This window comes from Bos grunniens, chromosome 25, assembly GCF_055505025.1.
Source record: "Bos grunniens cultivar Pamir isolate PY7600 chromosome 25, Bosgru_T2T1.0, whole genome shotgun sequence".
In the NCBI taxonomy this organism is placed as follows: Eukaryota; Metazoa; Chordata; class Mammalia; order Artiodactyla; family Bovidae; genus Bos; species Bos grunniens.
The window spans coordinates 42174902-42201349 of record NC_141189.1 but is presented as its reverse complement, the minus strand read 5'-3'; the positions used below and the strand labels follow the sequence as shown (position 1 = coordinate 42201349).

Here is a 26448-nt window from a genome sequence, read left to right as displayed (position 1 = left end):
GCCCACGGGTGCCAAGGACCCAGTGTGGGTGCTGCAGGCACGGCTGGGGGCAGAGGCTATGCGGGCAGCACTGGGACGCCAGTGCCCGGGGCCTGCTGACTGGGAGTGCAGCCAGGGAGGGGGCCTCAGGACCCCGTGGTGAGCAGCGACGTGGGGCCCAGGCAGACGAGGAAGCGTGGACCCCATCCAGGCCAGCAGCCCCTCCTCTCTCTCCAGCCCTGCTTCCCACACGTCCTTGTGGACGGAGATCCCCACTCAGAGCAACCAGCCACTGTCTTCCTGCTTTATTTCCTGCCACGAGCCCTGGCCGCCTCTACTCGGGTTCCGGGTACGGCCACTCCCGGGACGTGAAGTAGCCCCTCAGGTCCTGGCGGCTGAGCGGGGGGAAGTAGGGGCCGAGCCGCCTGCGGATCCACCACTTGCCCTCGGCCGCGTGCCTGCCCCCGGGGCGGCTGAACTTGTATCTGTAGTGCTCTCCTCGGACCCACCTGCAAGGCGAGGGCAGCGGGCAGCCTCGGCCCCTGGACTGCCCTGGGCACAGAGCTGGGCTGTGCCCGGCCAGGAGCAGCCAGAGGCCCAGCCCGTGATGGCGGGCAGCGGGGCTCGGGAGCAGAAGGGCCAAGCTTCAGGGCCTGCGGACTGAGCCTGCGGTCCTCAGTGGGTATGTGGGGCCTCGGGACTGCTGTGTCCAGGCCTGGTTCTGGGCCAGGCCGGTCCCCAGGGCAGAGCTCTGCATTTAGGGGAGAAGCCCTGAGGGGCAGCCGAGGCTGCAGCGGGGCCTGTCTGGCAGGGGCATCTCACCTGGGGGGGTCCCGGCCCTCAAAGGGGTTGCGGGCCAGCAGGGACAGGGCCTGCGCGTCGTTGGCCAGGAGCTTGCCCGCCAGGTGGATGATCCACTCGTTGTGCTCGTAGGTCTGGGGGTGAGGAGAGGACGGGGCACTCGGGGTGCACACAGCTGAGAGCCCCCACGTGTGTGCACCCCGCCCCTCCCTCCTGACGGCTGCCAGCCTTCAGGCTGCCGGCCTGGGGGCCCTGGCGCAGCACGCTTGGCAGTCAGCTCTCCTGGGTGGGCTTTCCTGGGGGCCAGAACCCCGGGCTGTTAGTCCTTCCTGTTCTCGCCGCCTGCTTGCTCTCCTGGGCGCCTCCCCACTGTCCTGTCCTCGGAGACCTGGGTGGAGTGGGGCCAGGCCTGGCTTTGTCATTGGCAGGACCAGGGGTCCCAGACACGTGACTGAGCCTCCCAGAGGCTGTCGTCCTGGGCGGGGGTCACAGTCCTGCCGGTTTGCTCGGGTCTGAGCGAAGGTTCCGCGGATGCTGGCTGCCCCGCCGCTGGCCATGCCTGCCTTGTCTGCTCTGGGGGAAGCACTCTGAGAAGCCGACAGGGAGGCCCGGCCCTGGGCACCCACAGAGCCCCAGCACAGACTCCCTTACCTCATCCTGTGTCTGCAGGGCCTCCCCGCCGAGGGCCTCACCTGGAAAGCCGCGAACCACATGAGCCAGTCCAGGCGGTGGTGGTACGGCGAGATGAGGCAGGGGCGCCGCCTCGGGTCCCCGGGCTTGCACTTGAATTCGTAGTCCTCCCAGGCAGAGTCGGGCGCACTGGCATTGGCGCTGGCTGTGCCCTGCAGGATGACCTCCGTGCGCTCCCTGGTGATGCTGGCAGGGACGGGGAGGGGCTGAGTCAGGGCTGAGCCTCCCCACCCTGACCCCCGACCCGAGCAGGCCACGGTAAGGCTGGGGATGCAGGCGGGGGCTGGCCGCATGTGCAAGTCTCCCCCGGGGTCTCAGTGGCCCTGAGGTACCTGCCAAAGGCTCCGTACGTGTTGACGATCCGGAGGGGGTTGAAGGAGCTGTTCATGACCTGCCGGGGGCTCAGCAAGTTGAGGACCACCGGGATGCTGAGCCAGGCTACCAGAATGCCCAGCGCCAGGTTGACCGTGCCCCGTGCCACGCTGCCTGCTGGGAGGGGGCACAATGGGTGGGCTGTGGCCCCCAGGCCTGGCCTCTCTGCGGCCCCTTGGGCCCACGGAGACCAAAAGAGGTACAGCTGGTCCCTTGGGGAGTCTGGGAAGGGCTCCCACCACGTGCAGCCCCTTCTCCCTAAGCCTAGGATACCTTCCAGGCTGATGTGGAAACACAGCCGCTCCTCTCAGCCCTCCTCCAGCCCCCAAGCTGTCCCAAGACCTGGGCTGGAGCACCTGAGGTCACTGTGCCGGGGACCAGGACACACTGTCCATACCACGCAGGCGAGTGACCCTGCCCAGGCGTGGAGACACTGCTCTATCTCCCAGGCCACTGGGGTGGGCATGGGGCTGGGTGCCATAGCCTCAGGGGTTGATTGGCACCAGACACGGAGACCACCTGGACTCCCCAGCCACGCCCGCCTTCCAGTGTCACCCACCGCGTGTCCGCGGGGCCCCGGCCCCTCGGGTCTCCTCCTCCTGAATCTTCAGGACTTGGTCCTTGAGGCGGCCAGGCCCTGAGGGAAACAGGCCGCCCAGGGTGGCATCATCGAAGCAGGCGAGGCTGGGCACGATGGTCAGCCAGTTCAGGAAGCTCAGGTTCCCGCTGATGATGAGGACCACCTGCGGGGAGACAGGCTCCAGCCACTGCACCTCACGAGCTGTGGTGACGCACGGGCCCGGGTCGCACCCTTCCCGAAGCCTGTGCTGATCCCAGGTGCCCAGCCCCCTACCCCACCCAGGCCACTTGCCCTGCCTCCCTCAGACTGGCCCAGGGATGCCCATGTCCCAAACGACCTCAGAGGTGGACTCTGCCCTGCGCCTCTGGTGAGACCCCTCCTGCTGACCCTGAGTCTGGCCTTTGCCCCCGTGTGGAGGCTGCTGGGGTTCTCAGCTTCACAGCCGGGAAAGGACAAATCTGTGTCTGTGGCAGCTGTCACTGTGACCAGTGAGCAGCAGGCCCAGCGTGGCTTCGACAGCCAGCCCCGGGGCCCTGCAGCGCGTCCCTCCCTGGGACGGGGTCTGGATGGGGCTCCTGCTGCTCCCCTGGACCAGGACTGGGGAATGCGCTGGTGCCTGCGCCTGTGCCAGCCCGGCTTCCACCACGGAGTGACCAGGCACGAGGCCGGCCCTGGGCCCGAGTCTTCCCCGGGACAGGCAGCCTGCGGGGCAGGCCTGCACCTGGACGCGCCTTGGCTGGACCTGTCTTCGTGAACCTCCCAGTGCTATCTGCCGGGTGGCTGCCCGAGAGTCTGGTCACTGCCCGTCTTGAGAAGCCTCCATGGGCCCAGCTGGATCCGGCGAGTGTCCCTGTGAGCCTGGATGACCAGGGTCCAAGAAGCCCACACGTCCTCAGTCCCTGGGGCTTGGCCCTGAGCAGACAACTTGTGAGAACTAAGGCCCCCCGCGTGCGGGACGGAAGGGGCGCCGCTCCCCGGCCCGTCCACGAGTGCTGCCGCCTGCGTCCGGGGGTGCCTCCCAGCCAGAAGCTCCACAGGGTCCCTTCTGGTGACCGCATGTCTGTCAGCTGTTCTAGAGACTCAAAGTGGCACATTCTACTTGATGCAGGCCTGGCTGTCAAGGGTGTGGCCGGGAGTGGGGTGGTCTTCACTCAAGGCAGAAGAGGCTGCAGGGTCATGCCCGCCCGTGTGCCCGGAAGGCGCCTCTGAGCACAGGGCCCCAGGGCCCCAGGCCAACTGCACACAGAGCTTCTGGGTCCCTACAGGAGTGACAGACACAGGGGAGGAGGCTCCAGGTGACTCAGCAGGGGGCTGGCTGGAGGCCAGGGAGGGTGAGGGGAGCACCCGGACACCCCAGGGCCTCGCTGAGTGCAGGTCCTGGCAGAGACTTTCATTATTTGGTTTTCAAAGAGGTGACATTTTCCACTTTCAGGAAGTCCAAGTTACACTTTTAAAAAACTTTACAATTTTGCTTTTTGCGTCCCATCTAAGAAATCTCTTCTTCATTCAGAGATACAAAGATCTAAAAATTTTCCAGGTCTGGCTATTATGTTTAGGTCTCGGATCTATTTCAAATTAGCTTTTTGGGGAAGGTGTGAGATAAGGGTCACACTGGCTCTGCTTTGGTCCAGGCTCTGCCCCTGGGGGTGGTGGGGCTCAGACCTGCAAGGAAGCAGGGGCTCTGGAACGACGGGGGTCCCAGGTGTGGGCGGTCCATGCGGCGGTGTCTACAGGGAGACTGCCTCAAACACCACCTCAGAAAAGGGGAAACGACACCAGGAGCTGCAGGTCAGCAAGGTAGAAGGAAACGGGGATCAGTAGCACCAGCAAGTAAACAGACCCTCAGTGACAAGAGACCCTCAGTGACAGCAGACCCGCAGTGACCACAGCGCAGTCGCCATGGTGATGAGAAGAGTAAGGAGGACTTCATCAAGTTCAGCTGTCCAACCAGATGGTCACATTTCTGCAGAGCAGTCAGACCCGGACCAGCCAACAGCCCCCAAGTAGCAGAGTGGCCAAGTGCCCACCCAGGTCGTTTGCGTGCGTATCTGCCGCCCATGGGCTCCTCTGCTTCATGGGTCAGGGTTGAGTGGGGTGTTGAGGGAGGAGGTGAGACCACAGGCCCAGGCCGGAGCTGTGCAGCCAGGTGAGGCTCAGCTGATACCCACTCCTTGATTTATCGTTAAAGCTGCGTCTCCATCCTGGTGACCAGGGAGAACATGTGGTCACAGACACCAGCCTGACCCAGGTTTAGCGAGGAGCTGGGTTTTTGACCAGTCAGTTTCATGGACCATATGGGGTTTCACAGAGTGTGATGTGAGATGTGGAGTCACAGCTCTCCCTGGATTACTTTGGGATTTTTTGGCTGTGCTGCACAGAGGGGGAATCCTACTCCCCCAACTAGGGATCGAACCCGTGCCCCCTGCAGTGGAAGTGCGGAATCCGAACCACTGGCCCACCAGGGAGGTCTCTCCCTGCATTACTCTGGAAAGCTAGTTTTCCTGGTTCTGAGCCTAAAAATAATTTCTATGTTTCACTGTCTAGGATGTTAACAAACCCTGATGCCCAAAGTGGCCCCACTTGCGCCTGCCCTAGTCTGGTGGTCTCTCCCGCAGCCACGCCCAGCCCCTTGAGGTCCCTGGGCCTCTGGTCTTGAGCTGGCAGGGCTGCTCGGGGCTGACGGGGCTTTGCCCTGGGGTTTGCTGAGACCGCAGGATCCTGAGGGTCTGGGCTGGGGTGCCAGCAGGCCCTCCACCACCACGGGGGCGGCAGGGGTCGTGCGGCCTGGGCCCAGCTCCCCCTGGGCAGACCTTGTCTCCAGACCAGCAAGTCCTTAGATGCTCCACTGGTTCCTCTGTGTCAGCACGGGCTTGGGGGGCTGTCCCTTCACCCCTCCTGACAGCCCCGCCAGCGCACTGTGCTTGCGGGTGGGCTGCTCAGCCGGATGGCCGCTCTCTCCGTGGTTCAGCTGTGCAGCACGGCCACTGGCACTGGAGACGGAGGTGGGGACACGCGGGGCCCGGGGCTGCCATCCGGTGCAGCTGTGGGGCCACGTGGGTGGCAAGCCCTCTGCTTACTGCCCAGTTCTTGGCTGAGACGGCCGCCAGAGCTGGGGAGAAGCCCCTGGCGCACTGCAGCCTCCGTCGCGAAGACACCTCTGGGTCTGGCCCTGGGGGCCCTGCCCATGTTCCACAGCCCTTGAGAAGGTGCGGGGAGCAGCCGGCCCCATCCATTGTCACACTGCCCTCGGGCCTAGTGACTGCTCGGGCCCCGCGGGCAGTGGATAGGCGGCATGTGCTCAGAGCCGCAGGGCTCTGGGAGAAGCCACCAGTCCCACCACTCCAGCCACACTCAAACTGCCCCCGTCACGCTGCGGAGCAGGGCAGCTAGGGGTTTCCTGGAGCCACCCGCCCACGTTCACCCCAGGTGGCCCAAGGGCGGACCTCCCAGGTGTGGCTGGTGCAGCCTGCACCCTCACTGAGCCATAGCCTCGCCTTGCGGCCACATGGGCTCCCGAGACCCCAGAGGCGTCCAGAGAAACCGAGGCAGGATGCTGCTAGCCTGAAGGACCCCGAGGAGTGAGCATTATCTGCTCCTCTGCACCCTCGCATGTACACATGCAACGCTGAAACCCAGACAGGCGAGCAGCAGAAGGAATGATGCTCAGGGAGAATCGTGATCTGGGAGACCGAGTGGGGGCTGTCTGTGATGTGGCGCAGGCGCACGAGGCCCTTTGAGGGAGATGATGCAGCAGAGCCAACAGCTCCTAGACTGACTCCCGGACCAGAGCGGGCGGTGCTCTCGGGCCTGAGGAGGCCTGGGATGAGGGTGCCTGACAGTGTACTGGAGCGAGACCTCAGCCCACACGTGTTCTGGCCATTTCCCATTTCCGAGGATGAGTCAAAAGTAAAACAGTGTAAGCCTTTAGCCTGAAAAATGTTAAAAAATTAGAAGAAAGGAAAGAAAAGTGAGGAAGGCAGCCCAGGGAGGCAGGACACCTGCCAACTGAGCTTGGAGCCCTTCAGTGGTCTCCACTCAGCTCCAGGAATGAGAGGGAGGTGGGCAGCAGCAGGAACGTGAAGAAGGGTGATCAGGACGCAGGGTCCCTCCTGAGAGCTGAGCTGAGCATGAGGCCTGGCAGTGTCAGGACCCGCCACCCCTACCACGGACGAGGATCGAGAGCAAGGCCCAGGGACACTGGCATCGCCCCTGTTCCCCGCACACTTCCTCTGCCCTGCTGAGCCAAGTTTGCCAAGACCCCACCACCGCCACCTCCACCCCAAGAGCAGGGCTGCACCTCAGGGCTGTCTGCCTTATGCTCAGAGGCCACACAAATGACTGCATTTGGAAAAATGAAGCATCTGAGATGCCGTGAGCTGGAGGGGCTGGCTCGCCACATGGGCACACGGCAGGGGGCTCAGGAACCGAGAGCTGCAGTCCCGCCTCGGTTCCCTCGGCCACGGAGCTCGGAGGATGGGGCCTCCTCTGTGAGGCCGGGGTAAGTGCTTGACCCACCCAGGGCGTGTCCTCACTGACCTTACTCGGGTCTGGAAGACCCCTGAGTCCTGGGAACTCATGTGGAGAGACACTGTGTGTCCAGGAGGCTCACAAAGCGATTTGTAAGGGAATCAGCGGCTGTCAGGAGAGAATCCGCAACACTGGCGTCCAGCAGTGACTGAAAGGTAACAGCCTGGAAGTGCTGAGTAGCCTGAAGGCACAGGCAGAGAAAAAACCTGCCCGGGGCAGAGTCAGAAGCCAGAACGGGCTGAAGCCGGTGGCTAAGAATGTGAAAACAGCTACTGTCAAAGATTAAGGGGCTTAAGACAGTCCTAAGTAAGAGAAATATGAAAATGCCAAAGAACTGGGCGGTAACTCGAGAGTTTAAAAAGTAACATATAAAACAATTCACTGGATAGGCTTTTGACAAAACTGACACTGTAGAAGAAGGAGTTGGTGAATCTGAGCCAGGACCACAGGAGCTCTGTGAAGTGAGGCACTGGGAGAAGCAGACCCGAGCAGGGCCTGGGGGACACAGCCAAGCAGCCTGGCAGACTAGTGACCTAAACCCCGGGAGGGGAGGGGCGCAGAGGAACATAAAGAGACTTCTCAGTGATGAGAACTACATACAGATCACGGAAGCCTAGGAAATCTCAAAACAGGATAAACTCGAAGAAAGCCACACCCAAGGCACACTGAATCAACATGCTGAAAAACTGAAAAAGAAAAATCACAGAGGCTGCCAGAGGGGAGGAGTCATGGCCAGAGGGGTGGGGCTCAGGGCCCCCAGACTCCCCAGCAGAGACCCCAGAGGGCTGAAGGGAAGTCACTTGCCAGCAGCCTCTGCTAAGAAATGTTAGAAAACTACGGGACACAAAGGGAAAGTGGGCGAGCAGGACGCGCACGCCGGCAGGCAGGGGCCGGACACAGCAGCCTGTGGGCTGCTTAAATGAGGCAGTTGCGCAGCGTGGTCGCAGCTGCTGGAGTGACGGCTGCAAAGCTTTAACAGTGACTGCGAACTTGTGGTTGTGACGAGAAGACCCCACATGCCCAGCAGGGTTCCCTGGGGGCCTTTCTTCCCCTCATTTCTGTTCCAAGCCAGTTATTTCCCATTCGGGATGAGAGCCATCGGAGGGGCCCTGGGTGCCTCTGGACCCACGAGGGCCACGGCCCTGCATGGGCGCAAGGCTTCAGCTGGCGTGGCTCCCACAGCGATGACGCTGCACATGCCCCCCCAGCTTTGGTCTGGGACCCCATCGTCTCACTGGCTGTAACCCAAGCCCTCCTGGAGAGACAGACACCAGGCCACCCCTGGGGGCCATAGTCTCTCCCAGCCGCTCATGGCAAACATGGCTGGTCTGACGGCAGCCGTTGGGGGCCAAGGAAGCACCACAGGGAGGGGTCGAGTGGCTCAGCACAGGTGGGGCTGGGACCCCTGGAGTCAGCTCAGACCCTGTGTTTTCTGAGGGGGGTTTCTCCATCTTTGAATGGCCCCACCAGTGTGAGCCCTGGCACTCCTAGCCAGAGCTGTGGGGGCCACAGGCCTGGGGCCACGCAGCCTTCCGAGGTCTGGGGCAGTGCGTCCACTCGGTGCCTTGGCCTTGCTGGCTCGGTCTTTGAGTTCTGTGTCCTGAGGAGGCTTTGCTGGTTGGCCTCAGCCTTCTGCCCAGTGACCTCGGTGTCCCGGCTGCAGACTCAGCTGTAGGAGTTACGGTATGGGGCCAGCGCCAGGGTGGTCCTTTCTTCTGACAGCTGTAGGAGGGCCAGGGCCACAAGCTGCCCCCACGATGGCCGGCGTCTGGCTAGCCTGCCCTGGGCGTGGTCCTCCGGCCACTGGCTCAGGCTCCCCAGCTTTGGAGCCCAGGAGATGAGGACACTCCCTCATTGGCACGGCCACCTGAGTGGCTGTGACCGTCTGGATGTGGCAGGAGGGGCTCTTGTTGGGGGGGTGAGGCAGGGCCCCAGGTGCTGGTCCACAGGCCACAACCAAGAACGCCCTGGCCCGGCAAGTTCCTGAGGCCCCGCAGTTTCGGCAGCCTAAGTCTGTGTGTGGCCCTAACGACCTCTGAGCAATGCCTAGCTTTCCCATCCCAGTCCTGCCTCAGTGGGTCCCCTGGGCCCAGAGACACCCCTCCCTGTCACTTCACTGTGTGCCCAGCTGGGGGGTCTGACCCAGAGAATGAGGTTCACCAGAGCGTTTGGGGATGGAGGCCTGTTTCTAACATGGCAGCGGGAGCCCCAAGGACTCAGGAGGCTGTCGTGGCACCCCTGTCCAGCACACGCTGGCCATGACCCCGTGCCAGGGGCCAGTGGGAAGATGAACTGTGAGGTGTGACCTTGGGCCCAGGAGTTGCCCCTCAAGGAGGGGTGGGTGCTCGTGGGTGATATTCTGTGGCCAGAAGCCCCGGGCAGTTGCACTGTTACCCCAGATGTGGAGAGGTCACTCAGGCTGGTGGGGGCAGCTCTCTGTGCCCAAAGCTGTAGTGATGTCCCCACAGCGATGTTCCTTGGGCTGTGGCTGATGTCATGGAGTTTAGAAAAAGCCGGACGTGGTGGGAGGTAGGGACGGGAGTCTGGGATGTGACTTTGAGTGGACCAGGAGCCACGGGCCTGGTTCACGTCGGGATAGGAGGTCCTGCTGGGCCCACAGCAAAAGCTGACCACTGGCCTTGCAGGGTCTCTCCTTGGCAGAGCATGGGGGTCCGAGGTCGAGGTGGTGCGCCTCCCCATGTAGACAACAGGCTGTCTCTGGAGAACTCGCAGAACCTTCCGGAACAGCTGTGCAAACTGAGCGTGGGAGGAGGTGCGAGTGCTCACATCCTCAGCCCTCTCCTGGGGAACAAACGGAAACAAACAGAGCCAGGGACCCTCGGGGTTGCGGGTGTGGAGACAGAGCAACATGCAAACCCACAGCACCCAGTGCCATGCCTGCAGAGGGCCGTGTTCCCGGGAGGCGGGCTTGCAGAGCCGGGGGCCATTCATCCTCTCTGCTCTGGAGAGCTGAGGCCTGGCCCCAGGAGGGCAACAGAGCAAGCCTCAGAGAAGAGCCGCAGCCTGGACCTGTCCTGGGCACCATGTGGATGGGGGAATATGACGCTGGGACATGCCTGGACCGAGGCTCCCAGGGCCTTGGGGGACGGAAGGCGAGTGCATGGCTGGCCTTTGAGAGTGACGTCCAGGGCCACAAGTTGGCCTGATCTTTCAGGGTCCAGCTCTGGCTCTTCTCTGCCCAGTGTCCGTGTGCCACCACCGTCTACCACTGTCCACCCGGGCAGCAGACCCAGAGCTGGGTGGAGAACCAGCCATGTGGCCTGGGAGCCATCTACCCCTGAGCCCCTCAAGTCTGCATGGCCCCCACGGTGGAGGTGCCAGCACCCTGGCCCAGGACACACTCAGCCAGGCCAGTCCAGTTAGAGGGTCCTCATCCTAAAATGCCATGAGACATCACGTGCACTGGGAACAAACAAAGGCATTTTGAGGCTTCTGGGTCAAATGTCAACATAAATACCTTCCCAAATCCTATTTTCAAGTAGCTAAACCCGTCTACCTGCACCAGTAACCCAAACTTCCTTCAATTATTTTTTTGTGACATGGCCATTTGCTTTTGCTTACCGCTTGCCAGAGCTGGGCTCAGATTTCTGTACAGAAACTAGTCAGTGAAGCCTGAGGGATGCCCGGAGGGCCCCTGCCACGTTTACAGCCCTGAGAGGGTTCCAGTGGTCCCAGGCTGGTGAAAGCAGCTGAAGCAGCAACTCATCAATGCCCCCACAGCCTCAAGAGCGATTCACGGTCACCCTGGTGACCATGCAGGCTGAGCAGACCCAGGTGCCCGTGGAGGCTGTGCTCCAGGCAGGTCCTCCGAGTTGCCTCGGGAGCAGGATCCATGTTCTTCATCGCCAGAGCAAAGGGGAGCCAGCAGTTGGGCATCCTTTGCCAGTGGAGGACCGTCCAGTGTGAGGCTGTGTCTGTGCTGCTGGACCTCAAGGGTGCTTGAGCCTTTGCCTGAGCTGAAGTGTGTGCACGGCAGGGACGTGGAGGAGCACCCCTGGGCTCCTGGGGGTGTCCCTCCTCAGAGGCTGTTGGGAGGAAGGGTCACCGGCCAGCCAGGGTTTTGCCCTAGAGTCAAGTCCGGAAGAAGCTGTGGTGCATCCAGACAGTGAAATATCAGTCAGCAGTAAGAGATGAGCTCTCTACCCACAGAAGGACACAAGCAACCTCAGCTGCACGTCACTAAGTAGAGATGCCAGTCTGTAAGGGCCAGTCTGTACTCTTAGCTCAGTTTTTCTGTAAATCTAACACTGTTCTTAAAAAGACGGTTGATTAAAAGCAAAGTAGAGCTTAAAATACTGGCAGCAAAAGCAGGTGGGTAGGGGAGACCATGACGGCACATTGAAGCCACAGGACCGTCATGGCGGCAAGGACAGGGATTCAGCATGTGCTCGCCTGAAACAGTATACTTGGTAATTAGGAGAGGGAAAATAACAGAATGAGAGAACCCTCAGAGGAGAGCTAAACAAGGGCAAAGAGAAAACAAAGCTTTGGAAATAAATGCACCTGCTGAAGTACAGGAACTTTTCATTGAACGAGCATGAGGCTGGTTGGAAAAGAATCTGCTCTGAGCATCATGAGTGACAACTCCCAAGAAAGGACACAAATCCAGACTGCAAAATAGGAGACTACCACACTTGTTCCTTGACCAGGACGTCTAAAAGCAGATAAAACGGACAAATTCCAAGGAAAATGTTTGCCATTAAAAAACCTACAGAAAACAGAGACCCTTAATGTTCAGCAGCCACGAAAGGTTGTCAGTGGCCACACAGACCCCGCTCCGCCCACCACCCCCTGCCCCGGCCGAGTGGAGATGTCGGAGCAACAGTTCCGTCTTGTCTGCGAGGGTGAGAGTGAGACCCAGAGCAGAGCCAGACACGGCCAGTGTGGACGGAAAACCACTGAAGAACCTCACTGACAGTGCGAAAAACCCAGACAAAACGGTAGCAAGTGTACCCAGCAACGTGTTGGCATGTACGCAGCACGACTGAGTTTGATTCATTCTAGGAAGGTAACTGACTGTGGCTGCATTTTTGCTAAACCTCACCCACTCATGACTAAAAATACCCAAAACAAAAAACACAAAATTTCTAGTAAACAAGAAACAAGAGAACTTGGTAGAAGCAGGCATAGTAAACAACCAACCAAGCCGCAGGCTCCCTCCTGGTGTGGGGTCCCTCCCCCGCTGGCACCACGGAGCCCACGTCTGGGGCAGCTCGACATGGGCCCCATGCCGAGGAGCGGGAAGATGGGGGCACGGTTCGCGGGGCGACGGGGGCCCTGCGGGTCCACCCCCACAGGTGCGGCAGACGGGATGTGGGAGCTCAGGTTCTCTGTGGGCGCGGCTGCTCACCTGGAACAGGACCTGCAGGGCCCCGTGGACGATGCACATCCGCCGTCCGAGGAAGATGAAGAAGGGCACCACCAGCTCCAGGAAGTGGTTGCTGAGGGTCTCGAAGCGGTGGAACCACCACGGGGAGCGGTGCAGGAAGTAGGCCACAGGGTTGGGCACCGGTTGTGTCTGTGGGCGAGGGAGGCCCGGAGCTGTGCCTGGAGGTCCCCGGGGACCCGCCCCCTGCACCCTACCCTGTGCGCCCCCTGGTGGCCCTGCCGGAGAGGCATCCCCTCCAGCAGCTCACGCGGCCGAGTTGGCACTCCTAGACTTCCCGTACTTCTGATGCCGACCCCTCAGGGACCCCCGAGGGCCCTGGTGACCAGGTGCTCAGAGACGGGGCGGGGGGCACTTGTGCTCACAGCGCTGAGCTACTCGGGCGCTGGCAAACCCCCATGAAGGGATGGGGTGTGGGGAGGAGGCGGGATGGCGGGAGCTCACACGTGGAGTTCCTCTCCGAGGACATGCAGGCTGGGGGCACGGGGTCCCGGCCCCATGTGTGTGTTCCTGGGAATGGCCTCCACATGTGTGTGGGGTGGGCGGGCGCGGCAGGTCCCCAAGGCCTGTGTGTTGACTCAGCCGTGGCGCCGGCGCCCAGGGCCCAGCTGACGGGCCCTGTCCTCCCTGCACATGCAGCCGTCCGCAGAGGGGCCAGCTGTGCCGATGCTGTGTGGGGCCGGGGCAGCCGCTGTGGACATCCAGCTGTCTGTGAAGGGCACGGTGCCGGGCGGGACACCAGGCTTCTGCGGCCCCAGACCCAGTGGACCCACAGCCCCACCGACTCGGAGTGCGCCTCTCCGTGTCTGTGCACAGCGGGTCTGACAAGGGCACTGGGGTCTGCTGTGCACTCCCCCTCCGGGGCCCTGTGTCCTTTGCACACACACAGCCCACACGTGCACGCATATAGACAGCATGGCTGCCATCAGCCATCAGAGGAAGTGAGTGTCAGTCAGTCGTGTCCAACTCTTTGCAACCACATGGTCTATATGTCCATGGGATTCTCCAGGCCAGAATACTGGAGTGGGCAGCCTTTCCCTTCTCCAGGGGATCTTCCCCAGGGATGGAACCCAGGTCTCCCGCATTGCAGAGGGAAGGGCTGGGCCAAAGGTAAACGGTACTCATGGTGGTAACTCCCCCTGGACACGGCTTAGAGCCCGGCGAAAGGAAGCACTCTCCTACAGCTGCCAACCATGCGGCCCGTGCACCCTGGCCCTGGGTGTGGCTGAGGCCTGACCCTCTCCCTCCCCGCCATGGGTATGATTCCTCGCGGATTAGCTGTGGACGCTGAGGCGCCTGGTGTGCGGTGGGCACATGGAGATGCCGGTCAGAGTGCGCAGGCCCAGGTGCCTGGAGGGTGTAGTGTCCCACTGGACACAGGGAGGTGGGGGCTCCAAGTGCGACGCCCCAGGGAAGGGCCACCAACCCCCCTTGGGAGAATGTCTTCCTGCTAACTTCTCAATTGGACATGATTTCCATCTTACAGAGAAGTCGTTGTTTAGTTGCTCAGTCATGTCCAACTCTGTGACCCCATGGACTGTGGCCTGCCAGGCTCCTCTGTCCACGGGATTTCCCAGGCAAGAATACTGGAGTGGATTGCCATTTTCTCCTCCAGGGGATCTTCCCGACCCAGGGATTAAACCTGCATCTCCTGCATTGGCAGGCGGATTCTTTACTGCTCAGCCACCAGGGAAGCCCAGAGAAGTTGCAAGAACAGTAAAGGAACCTGGATGCCCAGCTTCCCAGGTGTCCCTCTTCTTCCAGCCCCTTCCTCCTCGGGTAGTTTTCTGTGCCTCCTAACACTGAGCTGTGATGACCTTGTGTGGGTCTCGTAGGAGCACAGTGGCCATGACGCTCTTCTGCTTGTTGCCGATGACGTCCTGGTCATGAGAGCAGCCGGGGCCTGGGACCCGCCAGCTCCTGCCTCTCTAGCCCCCTTTCTGGGCACCAGGACCCTGACTCTGGGACCCCCAGCTCCTGCCTCTAGCCCCCCGTCTGGGCCCCGGAACCCCGACTCTGGGACCCCCAGCTCCTGCCTCTCTAACCCCCATCTGGGTGCCAGGATCCCGACTCTGGAACCCCCAGCTCCTGCCTCTAGCCCCCCATCTGGGCACTGGGACCCCAACTCTGGGACCCCCCCACCCCCTCGAAGGGAGCAGGCCGAAGCCGCCCCGGGGAAGGAAGACATCCCGCCTGACAGGTGGTGCCCAGACCGGGTGAGAACGACAGGGCTGGTTTGAGGAGCTCAGGCAAAGAGGGCTGAGCCGACGCCAGGAGAAGGTTGTTCTGAGGCCAGATGCCCTTGGGTGAATCACGGAAAGGCCCCAGCATGAGCCTGAGTGTGGTCAGCAGGAGCAGGAACAGGGATTTGGAGGGCCCGTCCTGAGGGGATGGTGGGCTCAGCCTGCACCCACGCCCCCACCCACCCCTGGCCGCCCTGCTCACCTCATAGTGGAAGTCCATGCAGGTGAGGTCCTGCCAGCACTGGTCCCCTCGGATCTTGATCAGGCCCTGCAAGGATGGAGAGGACCGTGAGCCACCCCTGGACAGACATGCAGGGGTGACGCAGAAGGGCAACTGCAAACAGTGTTCCTGGAGGGAACATTCAGCGTCTCAGGAGTAACAGCAAATGCAGGAAAAAGAAACACTCTCCATTTTACGTCAGTTCCTCCTGTGTTTCTTTAAAACCCAGCTTTTAGACTCTGAGCGTCATCACAGTAATGCAACTGTGAGGTTTTAGAAAAGGCAAATTCATAAAGCACGAGAACACAACCTGACTTAGAAATGCCAAGATGGGGGAGGGACGATGTCCCACTGGGCCTCAGAGAGAGTATCCACCCGCCGCTGACATGATGGGAAACAGCACATGGGAGACCCCAGCACTCAGGCACAGCATGAGGGAGACCTCGGGCTCAGGGACTCCTCTGCCACCCAGTCCACTGGGCAACCCGCTGCAGAGAGGGGCTCCTATGGGTGAGCTTCCCGGCAGCTCTGCCAGTCTCCCCGCCAGGCAGTGGCCAGCATGCTGCTCTTCAGTGGCCATGAGGGCAGTCAGCTCCCGTGCCTGCCACACATCCTGTTCACTTGCCTTTGGGAATCACAGCTCCACCTGACCCCCACATAGTCAGAAGCCATCTGTCCCCTGGCAGGAGTGAGGCTGTTGCTTGACACAGAGGTTCAGCCCTGATGTCTGTCTCAATGGACAGCTGCCCTGGAAGGTGAGAACCGCGTCACAAAGACAGCAGCCTGTATGGGAAGGACTCTGGGACGGTTGAGGGCTCTGAGCCAAGAGTAGACAGTGTGAGTTGCCCCACCTGTGGTGGCCAGCAAGGCGGGATGCCTGCCCAGGAGATGAGACGTGCCCCACTCCGGCCTGGCTGGGAGCAAGGAGCCCACAGGACGGGCCGAGGACACAGCCAGCTCCTGGCCTGGGCCCCTGTGGGAGGCAGGGATGCCGTGGCACCCGGAATAGACACAAGAAACAGTGGAGCCCTGTGGCAGCCACACTGGCCAAGTACCTGTGTCCTGGCCGAGCTCACAGGCCAGGTGAGTCTGCCGTGGGGCCCAGCAGCGAGTTCATACGTGTGTCCCTTGGAGGCCGCAATACCCAACTGTCCTGGGCACCATCCTCCCTGGTGGCTGTCCAGCAGTGCCCCCGGGGGCCTGGGCGCCTCGCAGTCAGGTGGAACCACGCCCGAGGACCTGCTTGCCATGTCTGCAGACTCTCGAGACAGGTCACTCTGGGGGCGGGGTTGAGGCTCTGGAAAGGGGGTTTGCTGAGATCACGGACGCGCTGAGGAGACAGCTCCCAGCATGGACACCCCAGACTCGGCTGCATCTGCATAGAAGCAGCGCTGCAGACCCCAGCATCCTGTTGGCCGAACGCCCCGCTGGCTCCTGAGGACAACGTGCCAGTTCACACGACGCTCCCCGTGAGCATGGCTCCGCTCCCTACATCCCCCGGAACCTGAGAGTGGCACTCTTTGGAGATTCACGCCAGGCAGAGAAGAAAAAAAACAAAATAATTAAAATGTCATTCAAATTCTAAGCTGATATGAGACACTTAAAAATCTGAAATGTTCTTCTGGGAGCAGAGGATAATTATATTCCTCCCATCTATTGATTTCTCTCTACAATGCAGATGTCAGATTTTCCACGGATTTTTTTTTTCTTCCAGAGTAAGTGTCAAAGGAACAAAGCCTTCTTTGAGCCTTTTTCAGCCCAAAATTAATTCCAAAAAAATGGCACAGACAGGCCAGTAAGACACCAAGTGACCTGCAGCTGTCCGCCCAGCCCCTGCTCTCCTTGGGGAAAGGGCAAGTGCCAGGACCTGGGAACATTCTGGGGCGGCTGAGGGGGCCCAGGCCTCACCTCGTGGGCAGCGGGCGGGGACAGTGCCCAGGGGACGCAGAGGGGCTTCTCTCTGAAGCTCACAGGTCCCAGAACTCGCTTCTGAAAATCTCCCCCTTGGAAATGGGAGAAAGAAGGCCTTTGGCCACAGAAAGAGCATCGCTTGCTTAATGCTACATCAGCCCCACACCTAACTGGGTGAGGGGCTCCCAGCCTGTGGCAGGGGGAGGGGTGACGGCCTCAGGTTCCGAGCCAGCACCAGCTCCCTCGCCAGCGCCCCAGTGTTGCACATGCCCTGCACCCCGTTCTCCCCTCCGAGTCTGCTCCAGGAACCCCACTGTTCATCTGTAAGCACAGGTGGCCGCCTTCTGCCTGCTCCTCCCACAAGTGGACACAGCACATCTGCAGGTGCAGGAAGGGGGCCGGCTCTCCCTGGAGCAGGCCTGCTGGTTGGGGATGTGTCCACAGCTGTGGGCATGCGGGCTGGGGTGCCTCAGTTCTGATCAAATCTGGCAGCGCCCTGCATCTTCTCTGGCTGCGGAGCTGACCCACGGGACCCCATGTGCTCTGTGAGAGGTGGGGGAGCCCTGTGTCCCGTCTCCTGATGACGCAGCATTTGAGGGTCACGGCTCAGCGCTCAGACCTCACCTGAGTGCACATGGGTCTGCTCGGGGTCTCAGGACTGAACAGTCCACATCTGAAGGGGTCCCAGCCAATCCGGGGCCACCACGGGCCCCTTCTCTCCAGGATGGGGCAGTGTCTGCTTTCAGAATCCCAGGTGGGGTCAAACAGAAACCTGCCCTCTGAGCTCACCAAGGCAGCACGCAGGTGAGGGGCACTGCATCGGCTGTGGGGGACTCTCTGGGCTGAACGTGAAGGGAGGGAGGGAAACTGGATAATGCTGGTGGGGGGGTCATCATGCCCCCTCCCCAAACCCCGGAAGCCTGTGAAAATTGCCCAGATGACCTCTGCCAGGGACAGACCTGCCAGAGCTGCAGAGCGGGTAGGGGGGACGGTCCAGGGCCCCCCACCACTGCAGGTCCAGGCACCGCTGTCCTGCTGTGGCTGGTCAGAGACGAGGGACGGGGAGGGGAGCTGCTGTGAGGGGGTGCAGCTGGGTAGAGGTCAGAGCCCTTGGACAGTGCTCCTCAGGGTCCCAGGATGCCTCCCAGGAGCCGGGGTGACAGACTGCAGGCTCCACAAGGAAGTGGCCGGGATGCCTACTTGATTTGTTCTTGGGGGGTGTGATGTGTTGCATCCCCGTGTTTCTTTTATCACGTTAATAAGATTTTTACTGCAGGGACTAACTTCGGGAGAGGACGCTCTTCCTACTGAGCATCTGATCTTCTTTGTTGAAACGGCACTCAAAGCTCATTTTCTCCTTCTACACAGACACCCAGTGATTTTGGCACTGTTTGCAAAATTGAGTTTCCTTTTCCCTTGACCTGACTTGGTACCTTGGCTCAAAGTCAGTTGACAGCAGAGGTGGGTCTCTCTCCAGACTCTCCTCTCCTCCACGGATGTATTTTTGTAGTTTAGATCAACCTCATACTTCAGCTTTAAATTAACCTTAAGAATCAGGAAGTGTGAGTCCTCCAACTTTGTTATTTTTCAAGATTCTCTTTATGTGAATTTTAGAATTGACATGTCTTTCCCTCAAAAAAGCCCACTGGGCTTTTTTGATAGAAATCACCCTGAATGTATATATACATCCAGGTGAAAAAGACATCTTGACAATACTGAGTCTTCTGCCCCATGAGTGGGGGACACCTGTTTGCTTACGTAGGTCTTACGTTCATATCAGCAATATTTTGCAGTTTTAATGCATGTCTTCTACATCCTTAATCAGATTTATTATGAGGCATTGGAGTTTTCAAGCAATGGCCCATAGTATTTTCAGAATTTTATTTTCAAATGACTTCTTTATAGTATATGATGGACCATTCATTTTTCACATTGACTGTATCCTGCAACCTTGCTAAATTAATGTATTCACTTCGGTAGCTGCTTTTTAAGATTCCCGGGGTTTTGTATAATCACATCTGTGAATGTTTCACTTCCTTTTTTGGAATGTTTGTGCCTTTATTTCTTTTTCCTGTCTTATTGCACTGGGATTTCAACACAGTGTTGGAGAGCAGCACCAGAAACAGGCAGCAGGCCTGTCTAATCATGCGTGGATGCTCTCCCTCATCACGGCGCAGGAGCCCCCCCCCCCGAGATGACCTTGCGTGGGCTCCTCGGTGTGCTCTGTGCTGAGACGGACAAACAGCTCTTCAGCTTCATTCTGCTGCTGTAGTGAAGTGTGTTTCTGAGGTAAGCCACACCTCTCATGGCCGGGCTCGATCTGCCGGTGTTTTGCTTGGAGTCCCCGTGTCTCTGCTCGTGAGGGATGCTGGTTGGTTTTCCTTCTGCGCTGGCCTCCTCGGGTTCTGCTGGTCACGTGAAAGGACCTGGGGAACGGCCCCGCCTCCGCTGTTCTCCCGGGTGTGTGTAGGACTGCCCTTACTTCCTCTTTAGATGTTTGATGTCACTGCTGAAGCCATCTGTGCCTACACATTCTTTCTGGAATGGTTTTTTACATTTTGTTACAAATCCAATTTATTTACCAGATAGGAAGCCCTTTCGATTTCCTCTTTCCTTCTGTCTCAGTTTTGGTGAGCTACATTTGTGAAGGAATTTGTCCATTTCATCTGTGTTGTCAAATTTACTTGCCCAAAACTTTCATGATAGTCCGGGTGACTTTATGGCTGAGTCTCAGACAAAACCGCCTTTATCTGAAGAAAGTGTTTTCTCGTGGGCCTTCAATCACGGCTTGCCCTGCTGCATCCTGGCCTCTGCACAGTGGGTTCTGGGGGTGTCTCTTTCTCCAATTTAGATGCAGTTTTGTGTGTTAACCAGACAGGTGTGGTCTGCACACCAAGAGCTGGGGATCCCAGGGTGTGTGTGCAGGTGTGAGGCTGGAGCTGTGGGCGGTAACCAGGCCCAGGCTGTCCTCCGCAGCCTGCAGGCATGCGGGTTGCCCGGTGCAGACAGAAAAGCGCATCCTCGTGCTGCCCCTGGGGGGCCCGGAGGCTTGTCCTCCTGCCGCGATTCTCCGCGGTCTCCTTTCATGCTGTGACCTCTCCATTTACGTCAGGTAAAAACCACCTGCGTCAGGGACTTCCCTGCTGTCCGGTGGTTACGGCTCGGTGCTTTCACTTCTGGGCCCCGGTTCAGTCCTTGGTCAGGGAACTAAGATCCTGTAAGCTGTGTGGCATGGTCAAAGAAACCCCAAAACAAAACAACAAAAAACACCACCAGCTCCGGCGACAGCAAAGATGCAATTCTCGGTGAAAACTGCTGACTTTAGCGGTGATGTTGCTTAGTGAGAATTTAGGGTCCTAAGTTCTTAAGTCTTAAAATGTGAAGCAATAATAAAAACAACATGGTACCTGGGGAAAGGTAGTGAAAGGCGTTGGAAGAACTGTAGAGAGAACACGCAGGAGAAGAAAAGCCACACGAACAACCTAGTTAAGCGGTGCAGGCCGACAGGCCCCCGCCCACACCTGGCAGCCAGATGGTCTCCCCACCCTCCCCCAACATCCACCAGCAGGGCGCCCCCACTGACGTCCAGCAGCAGACAGGTTCCTACGGCCCTTGCTCTGGCGACACTGCGTCTTCTGGCTGCCGTCCTCGTGGGCCCTGGACGTCTCTGCGAGGCAGCCCCTGCCCCAAGGCAGGTTCCTACAGGAAGAAGGCCCGCGGCCCCCACCTGTGGTGACGCCCCTGCCCCCCGGCTGCTATGGGGACAGTTTGGGGCCGTCATGTCACCTCCACGTCTGTGGAAACGAAAAAGAAGATGAGAACCCGCGAAGCACAGGCCAGGCCTGCAGTCTGTGCGGGAGACAGGCGGGAAGCGGCGGCACCTGGCGGGGCTGCCGGTCAGTCTTTCCAGGGCTTGAAGGATGTGGCGTCACCTGCTGCTCCACCCAGGAAAGCCCGGCCCTGGGGTGTGTGGGGCTGTGCTCTGTGGGGCTGACGGGCACCCAGCGCGGGGACGGCTGTGTGCACACCCGCCTGTGCTCAAGCCTGCCCAGATCGCTCCCTCTCCTGAATGACCCGTCGTCAGTGGGGGCTGCGTCCTTCCCAGGCTGCACACAGAGGCTCTGCCCGCTGTGTTGAGTGCGCCCCCAGCCTGTGGCTCGCCGTTTCTCAGTGGTGTCTTTTGAAGAGCTCAAGATTTTAATTGTCCAGTTAACCCATGTCTTTTCATTAACAGTTAGTGGTTTCTGTGCTGTGAGCAAGCTTCACCTCTCCCAGGACTGCAGATGTTCTACATTATCTGCGAGAGGTGTCTTGGTTTTATGTGTTTGTCCACCTCAAACCGCCTGTTGTGGGAGGTGTGGTGGGGCGGGGGTTCGTGCACCCAATGGACACCCAGCACCTCTTGTGGAAGCTCCTTTCTGTCGTAGCCGACTTGGCTCGCTGCCTTGTCCAAATGTCACCTGACGCTAATGTCAGTGTGGCGCCGTCTGCACGCACTGACCCGCCCGTCACTGCAGCCTCGCCTGACGTCAGTGTGGCGCCGTCTGCATGCGCTGACCCGCCCGTCGCTGCAGCCTTGCTGGCGCCTCCCTGGCACCTCGAGAGCCACGGTCCCTGGAGCATCCGGGACCCATAAGTAGCATGAAGCCAACTGCTTTACTCCCACTCAAGACTCGGTCCTGGGCATTTCCGTGCTCACCAAACAATCAGTTCACCGATTTTGAAAAAAAACTCTTCTAGGATTATGTTGGGGCTGCATGAAATCTATCGACCAGTATGGGGACAACTGACTGCTGGCCACGAACAAGGAAGACCTCCTTGCCCAGGGCTCCTCTAGGCACCGTCTAGGGGTTTTCAGGGCCCAAGTGTCACACTTCTGTGAGTACTTCCTAAGTATTTTATGGTTGTTAGGGTTTATCTGCGGAGATAAAGGCAATGGCACCCCACTCCAGTACTCTTGCCTGGAAAATCCCATGGACGGAGGAGCCTGGTGGGCTGCAGTCCATGGGGTTGCTAAGAGTCGGACATGACTGAGCGACTTCACTTTCACTTTTCACTTTCATGCATTGGAGAAGGAAATGGCAACCCACTCCAGTGTTCTTGCCTGGAGAATCCCAGGGACGGGGGAGCCTGGTGGGCTGCCGTCTCTGGGGTCGCACAAGAGTCGGACACGACTGAAGCGACTTAGGAGCAGCAGCAGCAGCAGCAGCAGGGTTTATCTGTAACTTTGTTTTCTGACAGTTTTTGCTAGCAGGTGGAAACACTGGCCACATCCTGCATGTGGGTCAGCTTCACTCCCTAATTCTGCAGCCCATGTGATCATCCATGTGTGGGATGAACACAGATGATTTCACTTCCTCCTTCCAGTCCTCAGGGCTTTCATCACTTTTTCTTTCTTTAAAGACAAGCTAAGATCTTCAACACACTGCCGAGTAGCCATGAGGAGAGTGGCCAGCACTGCCCTGTTCCCAAGCTTATAGGAAAAAACATTCAGTCTTTCACCATTTAGTCTGATGTCAGCTGTAGGCAGTTTGTATATTATCTTTTATCAGGTTGAAGACATTTCCTTCTATTTCCAGTTTGCTAAGAACTTTTTTGTTAATTGTGAATACGTGTTTAACACTGTCTAATGCGTTTTCTACATCGTATGAGACAAATATGTCGTCTGATCTCTTTCTTCCTTATGTCTGGCAACGTGGTGAATTACCTCGGACTGCAAGGAGATCCAACCAGTCCATCCTAAAGGAAATCAGTCCTGAATATTCATTGGAAGGAGTGATGCTAAAGCTGAAACTCCAATACTTTGGCCACCTGATGTGAAGAACTGACTCATTTGAAAAGACTCTGATGCTGGGCAAGATTGAAGCCAGGAGAAGGGGATGACAGAGGATGAGATGGTTGGATGGTATCACTGACTCAATAGACATGAGTTTGAGTAAACTCCGGGAGTTGGTGATGGACAGGGAGGCCTGGCGTGCTGCAGTCCATGGGGTCAAAAAGAGTCAGACATGACTGAGCGACTGAACTGAACTGAATTCACGTACCACCAGCCTTGCATCCTGGGAAACCGTGTGGACCTGAACCCTCCAAGTACTCTGGACCACCTGCTGACCGTTCCTTGAGAGTTTCTGTTGTGCTCTTGAGGAACACTGCTCTGGAACCTCCCTGTCTGAAATATCATTGTCCACTGGCCTCAGGAGTACGCTGGGAAGGGTTCCCTCTCGTGTTCTCTGAATGAGTGTGTGTGGGTTTGTATTGATTCTTCCTTAAACATTTGACTGGACTCGTCAGTGGAGTGGTCTGGGGCTTTCGGTGGGAGGTGTTCACTGACTCAGTTCACACGACAGCTCAGCCCCGCAGGCCCTCTCGTGTCGGTGCTGCACACCCACCTCTGGGTCCTCTCAGTGCCCACTGCCCACGCACGAAGCTGCTCATGCTACTTCTCTTTAACGTTGTATTTTGAAGAAAACCTTAGACTTCAGGAGAGCTGTAAAGATGGCACGGAGACCCTGCACACGTGTCCCTGCTGCTTCAGCCCCGTCCGGCTCTCAGCAGCCTCCCACGGACGCCCTGGCTGACGGCTCCTCAGGCTGTAACGCACGGTGTGACATGGATCCTCGAGATGCTGGCAAAGACCATCCAGGACGACCTGCCGGGCTGGTCCCGGGGGCGTAAGGCACCAGGTCTGCCCAGCTCCCACGGACAGACCCCTGCTGCTGCCCCTCCTTTTCATCAAGCCAGCCCTGTCGCTCTGCTTTCCTACAAAGCACGGCGAATAATATCCAGTGTACAGATAGAATCAAGTAATTACAACTTCTACTGCACCTGATAATCTTTTATCCAGCTGGTGCTCACTGTCAATCAAAACTCCATAAAAGGTGCTTTACAACATGCTAATGATTCACCGCCTCTGAGGCGTCGTGGGAGTTTGCTCAGCAGCGAGCTGTGCTCAGCAGCCCGACGGCTCCGCCACCCTGGGCTCTGCACCCGCTTGGCTGGGCTCCACCCTGGCCCTTGGCTTCAGTGCCACACACGAGGCTGCCATCATAGGAGATCCTGACATAGGCCTTTGAAACACTGCGTACGTTTTCATGCTTTTTAAAGCCAGCTGAGAGAGAAGCCAGAGTCGAGCCCTAGGTGGGCAAGGAACTGCTAAGACAGATTTGAAGCTAAGAATGCCTTTGCGCTGTCAGGACAGCTCGTGGTCTCCTGTTTCATCAGAGGGACCCGTGAGCCATACCCACTCCAGTTACGTGTGAATGAGGGAAGCACTGCACTCACCCTGGCGCCTGCACACACGGTCACCCGATGCAGGGTCTCCCAGTGCCGCAGCCACTCCTATCTGATTGGGTCAGGAGCCCGTGCCACCCCTCTGACCGCTCCCTACGGAGCTCATCCCTGGCACCTGGTGTCGGGGCTTGGGCAGTGTGCGGAGCTGAGAGCATGGCGCCTCGTCCTGGGGGCATGCCGTCCTGCTGGAGGACCGACGCTCACTGCAGCCTGCAGGAACGAGGGTGTCGGACACTGTGCTGCAGGGACGCGGCCCCCCTGGTGTAAGACACCCTCGAGTAAACGGAACACGGGTGAGGAGGGGCATAGAGTCCCGCCGAGTCACAGTGGCTGCTGACGCCTGGAGAACTGCGGCTCTGAGGGGGCCGGCAAGGCTGGGGCAGGGACGCGCCCGCCACCTGGGCCCCACTCCCTGCAGGCGCGTGGTTGCCCACGAGGAACAGCTTAGAGCAGATAGACGCCAGCCCGTCTGCACGGTGTGACTCTAGTGGAACAAGCAGGGCAGAGGTGGGAGGCACCGACCACAGAGCTGCGCGGCCTCTGCCTGGTGAGTCCCCTCACTCCTAGTTTAAGCTTCTGGAAGCTCGCAGGTGTAGCTAAAACTGAGATGTGCTCTTCTGCCGGCCGCGTAGTGGGCAGGGGCCTGGTCCGAGGGCTGGGAGGAGCGTGCGGCAGGAAGGGGGACGCGGAGCATACGGCCTTCAGGAGCGACACCGGTCACACAGGCAGGTTGGGAGGAGAGACAGGAGGCCTCCCTGGGGTGGGGTCGGACACTCCGCACACCCTAGGAGGGCAGGGGGCAGGGGTGACAGGGGCCTCCCTGAGTGTCATTTGTCCCCTGGGCCTCGGGGGAGTCACGGGCTCAGAAACAGGTCCATGGACCTCAGGGAAGTGGCAGGAGGGCATGTCCCCCCCCGGACGTTAACGGGTAAAGGTTGTACTCACCGCTCCAAGCATGATTCTGAAAATCAGCCACCGGAAGCCCCACATGACGACCCGGGACGTGGGGGTGCCCCTGGGCAGCGCAGACAGCGTCCAGAGAGGGCACAGGAAGATCCCCAGGAAGCCTGTCTCCAGGAGCTGGGACTCCCACCCTGAGGAACAGAGAGCACGTGAGCAGCAGCTTCCTGGGGCACCCGCGGCAGAGCCCAGGCAGGATGGCCCTGGGAGGTGCTGAGCGCAGAGCAGACCATGATCCCGGCTGCCCCAGGGAGGGGGAGCCGGTTGGGAGTGGGGGATGCAGGTCCAGGCCCTGAGTGGCTCAGCCCGGTCCCACCGGGTGGGGGCTGGTCGCTCTTCCCGCCGGGAGCCCGTGTGAGGGACACAGGTGTGGGCAGCACACCCAAGTGCTCAGTGTTTGTGAACATCTTCCTCAAAACCCAGACAAACCTGAATGAATTCTGAACCCCGTCTGCGCTGCTCGCTCTGAGACGCACTGAGTGTTCAGAGGAGAAACGCACAGATACGGCGACGCCAACGAGTACAGCACCAGCCAAGGCAGGTGGAGCTGGTGGGTTTGTGGGTTTTCCCTGCACAACTGCTTGAAACTCGGCAGCTTGAAATTTTTCCTAGTAAAATATGGAGGCAGAAATCCCACTGACTCTCATTCGCTTTGTCTGAAACTCAGTTCTCCTCTTGTAAAGAAGCGGGCGAGTTTGCTTTTTAGCGGCACCTGGGAGCGGCGGTGTGGGTGTCACGGGGTGGCCCCGCCCGCCTCGGCCGAGCCTTCTGGGCTGTGGGCTCTGAGGACAGCAGTGCACCCCACGCAGTCTGGAGGTGATTCCAGAAGCAGAAGAAGCCTGGATGGTGCCGGGGAGGCGTGCTGTTAGGAGGGAGCTGAGCAAGGTGGGCCCCAGAGCCCCAAGGGGGCTCTGTGATCAGGAGAGGAAAGCGGAGCCCAGGGTGACTGGCCAAGGGGAGAGGGGCCCGCTGGCCCCCCAGGTGCTGCAGCCAGGACAGCAGGAAGGGCCTTCCCCGTGTAGAACCTCGAGGGTCCGCACACCGGAGCCACCCACTTCACGTCCAGGCCTTGTCCTCCTTGTGGACACGGATGACCTGTGCTTCTTAAAGCGCTTCAAACCCCCTTCCTGTCTCAAAAGGAAGCAGCAGACTCTTCCTTTCTTGACAGCTTCTCTGGTGTTGTCCTGAGAGGTTGTGATCATTAAGTCTGGACTGCTTTCCAGCGCCACGGGGACATTCTATAACCTGCGGTCTACAGCAGCAGAACGTGGAGCGGCAGTAACGTGGCTCCGGGCGGACTTCACTCTGAGAAGGGCCCTCACAGGCTGCTCAACCCCACCCGCCTCTGCTCGGCCCCGCGAGTGGGCAGACCCCAGAGAGGCCAAGGCAGGAGCAGCACATGCCCACCCGTGAGGGGCCCGCCTCCCACCTCCCTGGAGGCCCTCCACAGCTCGCAGGGCCCACGTGG

General features: G+C 59.4%; 1 protein-coding gene across 8 annotated transcripts; it reads right to left on the bottom strand.

Annotated features, from left to right (window-relative positions):
* Positions 1 to 269: 269 nt before the first annotated feature.
* LOC147345709 (lipase maturation factor 1) lies at positions 270 to 26180 on the bottom strand. 8 transcript variants are annotated; one of them, XM_086374334.1, is made up of 10 exons: positions 24966 to 25105; positions 15875 to 16337; positions 15445 to 15567; positions 14802 to 14867; positions 12321 to 12488; positions 2402 to 2585; positions 1803 to 1956; positions 1473 to 1656; positions 802 to 914; positions 270 to 488 (listed from the first exon to the last, which is right to left on the bottom strand). In XM_086374334.1, the coding sequence occupies exons 4-10, from the start codon at positions 14817 to 14819 to the stop codon at positions 314 to 316; spliced, it is 996 nt and encodes a 331-aa protein (XP_086230460.1). In that variant the 5' UTR covers positions 14820 to 14867; positions 15445 to 15567; positions 15875 to 16337; positions 24966 to 25105; the 3' UTR covers positions 270 to 313. The 8 variants fall into 8 exon arrangements, with proteins under 8 accessions (XP_086230460.1, XP_086230461.1, XP_086230454.1 ...); XM_086374335.1 differs by lacking the exon at positions 24966 to 25105 and adding an exon at positions 16728 to 16823; XM_086374328.1 differs by lacking the exon at positions 15445 to 15567 and having other exon boundaries at positions 1803 to 1959; positions 24966 to 25114.
* Positions 26181 to 26448: the final 268 nt, after the last annotated feature.

Bases quoted from the DNA above. Each gene is read 5' to 3' on its own strand.
- LOC147345709 (XM_086374328.1), bottom strand. From the start codon at position 16,069: ATGGCAAGCAGGTCCTCGGGCGTGGTTCCACCTGACTGCGAGGCGCCC. The intron at 14,868-15,874 runs GTACTTGGCCAG...CCATCCTTGCAG, and splicing joins TGAGCTCGGCCAGGACACAG to GGCCTGATCAAGATCCGAGG. The intron at 1,960-2,401 runs GTGGGTGACACT...GCCCCCTCCCAG, and splicing joins CGGGGCCCCGCGGACACGCG to CAGGCAGCGTGGCACGGGGC.